Here is a 7,376-nt window from a genome sequence, read left to right as displayed (position 1 = left end):
GCATTCATGTCGTATGGCACAGCTTGCACAGCAACGAGCTATCCTTGTTTTTCACAGTCAAGTTGTGAGGTTTTTTAAGTCCGTTTGTTTTAGTCACATGACTAACTCGGGTCTTAACTGATGCTATTTTTATATTCTTTTTAATGTTAGTTTTCACATCCATTTCCATTCCGGTTTTACAGGTGCTTTGTTTTTTAGATTGGCTGATGATGACTTTTATGTCGAAAACGTTTCTGGAGTTTATTTTACATTGATCTGCCGTTTTTACCTTTATCCTTGTTTTATTTTAGATTTGATGAATTCGATTTCTGCTAACCAAAATGTCGAAAAAGGATAGAGTCAAAGGAAATGTAAAACCTGCCAAAAGTGTAGATGCAGCTGCTTTAGTGGCTGGAAATGCACAATCTTTTGTTGGCTTTGACACACAAAGTTCATTTTTTCTAATTCCTGAAATTCAAACACAGCTCAAGAAACTGAGCAAAAAGGATTCATGTACTAAGATAAAGGGTCTTAACGACCTAAGCGGAATTTTACCCAACCATGGAGCAGAAACCTGGCTCAGTGTTTTGCCTCAGTGGTGTAGGATTTATCCAAAACTTTGTTCAGACGATGAAACGTCAGTTCGAAGACAAACCCAAGCACTGCATCGCCTTATTGTGTCTAACACTAAGAAAGAATTTGTTCCTTACATGAAATCAGTAACCGGTTACTGGCTGCTTAGCATGTTTGATCCTTACGCGGCTGCAGGAAAAGAGGCAAAATCGGCCTTCTTTGCCATTTTTCCTGATGAAAAATGGAAAAATGCTCTCCTGTTCTGTAAGGAAGAAATATCAGCTTTGATTCTAGAAAATTTTGCTGTCGATTCGCGTTCTCTAGACGATGACTCAGAATCATCGCAGCATAAGTTCAATCGTTTGATAAGTCAGTCATTAGCTCTTACTAAGTTTCTGATTGATTCATCTGCGGATGTGCGAGCGCATGTTCAAAAACATGTTCTTCCTACTTTGATTTCTTCAGTAAGTTTCAATAAACTGATCGAATCGCAAGACGGATTGATACAGAAAAATTTTCTCGCGCTTCTTGAAGCAATGACGTCATGGACTGAGCTAATTGACATTTTCGAAATCGAAGTCGTTACTGGCGTCAGCTTGAAGCCAATTGAGCATTTCTCTCTAACAGAAACCGACGATAATGTTTGTAGTAAAAGCTGCTCTTTAATCGCTAAGTTGGAAAATACGAAACTCTATTCCAGAGCTGCGAAGCATGAAAAACAATGGCGAACAAAGTTGATATCGTCCGTATCTTCTTTTTCTCCAACAAACGTCGTTCACATATCTTCATACCTTAGAAGTTCTTTGCTTTTGAAAGACCTCCAAAGTCAATGGCTAACTGATCTCGTGAAAAATTTTGAAAAACTTGTGCAAGATACTGATTGTCGCTTGGGTTCATTGAATGACACTCTTACAGCCATTTTTTCATGGACGGGGACAGAAATCGAAGACGTTGTCACGCGATTCGTGGAAGACAGCTTGCAAAACCTTTCGACTGGTCAGAATCAAGTTCTCTTGCAAACTAGTTTCTTTGTTTTGATTCATGAATCGAGCGTAAACTGCAAAGCGTTGTTTGAAACCTCCAAGAATTGCATCGAATCTTGCATAGAAGAGTGTGGTAACAATGAGTTTGCCATTAAATTACTGTTGAAGTTTCTGAAGCCAAAACCTTTGGTTAAAAAAGTGACAATTGTTCAAAAAGACCAAACTGAAGTTGACACCAACACTTTTGACGAAATTTTTTTCAGCAACTTGGAAAAAGTGAAGGGCCTAAAACTTGACACTGATGCTTGCATTGAACTGACTATAGCTATCCAGGAGAAATTTCTTGAGCAGAATCCTGAGTTTAAAGTTTGTTCTGAGTACATGCAAGATCTGTTGATTGCTTGCACGAGCAAAAGTGAAAGACTATTATCTGATGCTGCGGTTCTACTGATGAGTTGCAATTACAGTCTCGAAGAACTAAGTCAGTTGTGCTCTAAGTTAGATGCTCGAGCATTGACACCAATCATTAAAGCAGATTTGAAATCTGAATCTAAGACGCTGTTTAGAAGTGAAAAGTTGCTGGACCTCATTGGCAACGATGGCAATGAGTCTCTGACTGCAATAATTGCAGCGAACTGCAATGCCCTTGACGATCAGTTAATCGAGAAATATATCGTTTTGTTCAGAAATCAAAAAATGCTTCCTGTTTTTGCGGAGAAAAGCTTGAAAGTGCTAGAGAGCAGCAGAAATGTCATCCGGCTTACAATATTTGAAAGCGTATTGTCCGACTGCTCAGACACAGATAGTTTCCACGAAGCAATTGCGAAAGATTTTTGCCCTGTTTTAGAAGCTTTTCTGAAAAGTGATGGCCTTGAGTATACTCAGAAAGAATGGGCATTTGGCATAATGAAAAATAGCTTTGCTTTGTTTGAGCTAAAAGCAAATATTTTGACATCAGTTCTTTCTATTTTTGTCGAAAACCTCGAAGCAAACAACAAATTAGATTTCTCCAACCTGCTAGACAATTTAGTTGAAAAAGAATTGCACAATTCACTGTCGCTGTGCAGTTCTAGTATTTTGAAAGCATTGATTTTCAATGCTGTGTTACCTGCGCATAAAAGTTTCAGCTCAGTAAAAGTTGAAGATATCAATGTTTCATCAGTGTCAAAATTTTTGAATTTCGTTGCCAAAATAAGCGGTGTTCTCAGTGACCCAAAGTTCTCAGACTTGAACTTAGACCTGTCAAAATGGAAAAAAGTTTCAAATGTTTTAAGTTCACACATCGTTCCATTTGCGTCTCATGAAACAGGTGAAAAAGAGAGTCGTGACATTGCTCAAATTTTCTCGAATTTAGAGGAAACAAATTTCCTTGTTGATCTTCAAAAGTCTGAAGGTTTTGCTGGAGACAATGGTCAGCTGATTTACCTAAACAGTTTGAGCCTTCCTAGCGAAAGCAGTGAAAAAATATTCCGTGATGATGTCGACGCTCTAGAGATGTCAAATATTCTTCATGTGCAAACTATGAATAGTTCAAATAATTTGGAAAAAATGAGCAAAGTTATCACCGAAATTCTGGGAATTATATCAGACCAGGATGAATTACTCTGTGACGGAGAGGATATAAAAGCTTTTCCCAGTGAAGTTCAAATTCTAAACAGACAAGTTCTAATTTCGATTGTCATTTTTCTTCAAAACGAGAGTCTTACAGTTGAAATTGTGCAAAAACTGTGGGATAGCGTTTTGTGCGTTTTGGTTTGTTACGGAAACAGCTTGCAGAAGACAGAATTTTTATCTGAAAATCTGAATTTGGTATCGTTTGCCCAATGGTTCCTGAAGTCCTATGAGTTGATTGAAGATCTGGTTGCTAAATTCGATCACCCTGATTTGAACCAAGAATGGCACGATGTTTTCAAGCAAGAATTGATTCAAAGTTGTTGCAATGTGTGTATTAAGCTCATAAAGTCAGAATTGCCAAGAGAATTCAATACAAAAATCTTAACAGAAGTATCGTGCTTGAAACGCTTTGATTCGGGAACTCTTAAACAAAGTATTAGTTGTTTTACTGACGGTGCAAACTGCATATCGTTTTTGAGCCCGGGGTTGCTATCCCGCAGCTGCGTGACTCAATTTATGGCTTGTTTGGCTCTTGAGAAAATCATTATAGGTTCGGAGGATTTTGTCGAAGAATGGGCAAACATGTTGCTGAAAGTAGCAGAACTGTCTGCTGTAGATTGCGATTCGATGTTGTCGATCGGTGATTTGGAAAACTCGGATACGTTTGAAATTGTCGACAACGAAACGAACCAAGCTGTGACTTCTTTTCTAATGGCGATGAAGTTGCTAGCTTTGCTGCTATCAAAACTAAAGTCGGCCAAAATAAATGCGCTCTTGGAGTCCGAATTATTCCAAGACGTAAAAATTGAGTCTTTTCTCTCGTTTTTGTTCCGGATAATTGACACAGAGGCGGTGACGAATGTTGATTACAATTGTTCGGATATTTATTCGAGCGTGAGGCCAAAACGATCGCAACAGTTTCTGTCTGATTTAGCAATTGATTGTTACATGACTTCAATTTTGAGCCTTCCTCAACTTTGCAGATCATGGTTTGAAAGACTAGATAGAAGAAAGCGGGAAGTCGTCGATTGGTATACGGCGACGTTTTTGTCGCCTTTCGTAATCCGAAAAGCGTTCGGCGATGTCAACATGGATAAAGACATGAACAAAGATGATAGGTTGACTATCAAAACGTTCCAAGGCCAGAACACGATACAGGCTCAGTACTCGATTGAGGATTTTGCTATTGACGTGAAACTGAGCTTTGCTAAAAACTATCCCCTTGGAAGGATAAACATTGAAGAGATAAAGAAAAAGAAAGTTGGTAAGTGCCAGTAATTTATTTGTTCAATAATGTTGCATTACCTCTTTGATGAATTTAATAAGCTGCGATGGCCGAGTGGTTAAGGCGTTGGACTTGAAATCCAATGGGATCTTCCCGCGTAGGTTCGAACCCTGCTCGCAGCGTTAACTTTTAACTTCTCTCGCTTCAACTCTAACTTGGCTTCGCATCAATTCCTGCAGGAGTTGATTTTTATATTATATGGTTTTTTACAAGTGTTGCATCCTTCCGTCCTGTAGTAGGAATTGGACGATGGTCAAGAAATTTAAGACTTGGAAAAAGAATGATAAAACAACAAAAACTATTGTGCGCGCTGCCACATACAGGAAGTAATAGTATGTTGTTTGCTAATTAGATTCCATGTACAATGCAGAGAATCTTCAAACAAATTTCAAACAGATTGCGAGAGATCCTTGGAACTTTGGGGGCTCTTCCACTTTCCCCCATATTTCAAATTTTCCACTTTCTTAGTTGCTTTACGTGTTATTTCAGCTGAATCTGTGATTTTACGATCTAGAGTATGAACAACAAATCTGTTCACAAAAGTTAATTTGTTCATCATGTAATAATAATTCATTGCAGTATGACAACATAAAAATAGCTTTTCAAAATTGATTTTCAAATGTGGGGGGACAGTGAAGAAGAGCAGAAATTTGCAGTCCGTTTTCAGGTGTCTGTGTGTTTTCAGGAATCAAGGACGAAGAGTGGCAACGTCTGCTCTTGGATCTGAAGATCTGTCTGGAGCAGGAGTCCTCCTCCCTTGTGCATGGCATCTTAGGGTGGAAGTCCACATTGGAGAAGATATTCTCGGGAGTGGAGGAGTGCTGTGTGTGTATGGCGGTGTTACATCCCTCCAACAGGTAAAAAAAAATAACCAAAAATTATCATGTTTTTATAACCTGCGCGAAAAGCAATACAGCTCGATGGGCAGCTTTCAGTGTGTTAGATTGAAGCGAAAAACAATACAGCTCGATGGGCAGCTTTCAGTGTTTTAGATTGAAGCTAAGTTTGCCATCCCAGAAGCTGAAACGACTTCAAACTGTCACATTTGCCTTTTTGTGTCCTTGAAAAACGACACTTTTCGGATTGAAATTTTTCATAACCAATGTATATTAAGTGTAAACTTTCACTTATATAGGTCTTGATAATTTTTGTTCGTTTTTTTGTTCAGGAAAAAGTCTTGAAACTTGTCCACGCTCAAGTTTGTTCACGCGGTTTGATTTATGGATTCTTTTTAAGTTCACTTTTTCTCCTTAGTTATATGAAGGCAAACTCCACTATCGAACAGCAAAAGAGAAATGGTCACGAAAAACGTAAATTTTCTGAATTCACAGCAGGTTAAAAGTTATCTATTGATCCAGTGTTCTCTATGTGCTATAATTTTACTAGACTGCTGATAAAAAAGACCTAGATTTGCGCCCATTTGTCCTGTTTGCGTTGAGTTTTGAACAGGCATGTCTTTCTTTCTTTTTTTTTCAGTGAACTGGCTTGCGTCTTTTTGCTCCAAGTAAAACTATCAACATAACTGGCCGTGCTGTATTTTTGTTTTTGTTCTCGTTGTTCCGACTATTTTTTTTTAAAAAAATGGTCGGAACATACTGTTTCTTGCGCAGCAACCGGCGATTCTTGTTAAAATCTGCAAATACACCGAATGGTTTTTAAGTGATGAATGTGGTTATGTTTAGATCACTTCCAACGAAGCCCTGCAAAGTATGTAAGAAGAAATTCCATGCAGTGTGTCTCTTCACCTGGTTCGAGAAAGGAACTGCCAATTGTCCTTACTGCAGAAGTGTCTTCTAGCAGCCCTTGACCTCAACCTTCAGATGGTTCCGAAGGGATCTTTTAATTACAGTTGGCTACGAGGAACAACAAAGTCTTGTCCATACAAATGCACCAAAGAAAATATATGCTCTGTACAAATAATCAAGTTATAGTAGTTTGCATAATAAAACTTTTGATGTATTTTTGCGGAATATATATTATTTTAAAAATAGAAAAAAATTAAATACTTTAATAATTGTGTTTTGTTGACAGTAGTCTGGACAAAGTTCAAGAGACAATTTTGACAGGAGGATGATATATTTTAAACAAGGTACCAACTAATATCTTATTTTTTTTGGACAGGCATTTAAAGGATTGATTCTGGCGTGTGGTACAAGTTGCTGTCTTCGATAAGATACTATAGCCAGCCCCTACAAAATATGATGCCTAAAAATAAGAACTTGAAAGTAATTTGTTGTCTAGATATGAGAAACAGTCGAGCCAATGTATCCGTTAGAATCAGTGATGTCTACTTACAATTCTATTAAAACCAAACATTCGAATAAGTTAATTTTCAAACGTAGCAAAATTTTTGTTTTTAACAAACATGTAACTGGAGAAAAATTCAAATTACTGAAATCTGAGTTTTGTATAGTGTTTACGCACTAGCAGTCCTGAAAAATTGCATGCTCTTCAAATTTCATAATCAAATATGTTGAAAAATCTTTGAAAACAGTGTAAAACTCTCGATCTATACATACATTTCGCCATTTTCCAAGTGGTGATATATGAAGCAATTTTTCACTTATTAAGGTCGTATTTTTTTGGCGGAAGTTTTGAGAGTAGTTCGCCCTTAATTTGATTCTTTGTCGATTTGACTTAGTTTTTTTTTAAATTATCTTCAAATAAATTTCTGAATGGAAGGCAAACTACGCTTTCCAATAACAAAAATCCAAAAGTGTCACTAAAAAGTGGAAATGAGTTTTGGTCTCAAAGTTGATTTTGATTCCTAGCGGACTATAAAATTGTAATTGATCCAGTTTTCAAAAATAAACTGTTTCTATAACAAAGCCAACTAAAAGAAAATTGAAATTGCAGTTGGTAATGTTCGTTTCAAAAATTGCTGAGAATAATTCAAAGTTTAAAATTTAGAAATCTTTTTTGGTTTTCTTGGTTTCATTAAT

The 7,376-nt window shown here is 37.1% G+C and overlaps 1 protein-coding gene and 1 non-coding gene across 2 annotated transcripts; both read left to right on the top strand.

Moving 5' to 3' along the window:
• Positions 1-201: 201 nt before the first annotated feature.
• On the top strand, positions 202-6,448 carry LOC134847814 (E3 ubiquitin-protein ligase listerin-like). Its single transcript, XM_063865033.1, has 3 exons — positions 202-4,413; positions 5,120-5,291; positions 6,117-6,448. Exons 1-3 carry the CDS (start codon positions 321-323, stop codon positions 6,229-6,231), a joined length of 4,380 nt encoding a protein of 1,459 aa, XP_063721103.1. The 5' UTR covers positions 202-320; the 3' UTR covers positions 6,232-6,448.
• On the top strand, positions 4,475-4,556 carry Trnas-uga (transfer RNA serine (anticodon UGA)). The gene has a single exon. It is a non-coding gene; the product is annotated as a tRNA-Ser (tRNA).
• Positions 6,449-7,376: the final 928 nt, after the last annotated feature.

This window comes from Symsagittifera roscoffensis, chromosome 6 (assembly GCF_963678635.1).
Source record: "Symsagittifera roscoffensis chromosome 6, txSymRosc1.1, whole genome shotgun sequence".
In the NCBI taxonomy this organism is placed as follows: domain Eukaryota; kingdom Metazoa; phylum Xenacoelomorpha; order Acoela; family Convolutidae; genus Symsagittifera; species Symsagittifera roscoffensis.
This window is presented reverse-complemented; position numbering and strand designations above follow the sequence as displayed.

Coding starts and splice junctions, on each gene's coding strand:
- LOC134847814 (XM_063865033.1), top strand. CDS start 321: ATGTCGAAAAAGGATAGAGTCAAAGGAAATGTAAAACCTGCCAAAAGT. Junction 4,414..5,119: donor GATAAAGAAAAAGAAAGTTG/GTAAGTGCCAGT, acceptor GTGTGTTTTCAG/GAATCAAGGACGAAGAGTGG. Junction 5,292..6,116: donor GTGTTACATCCCTCCAACAG/GTAAAAAAAAAT, acceptor GGTTATGTTTAG/ATCACTTCCAACGAAGCCCT.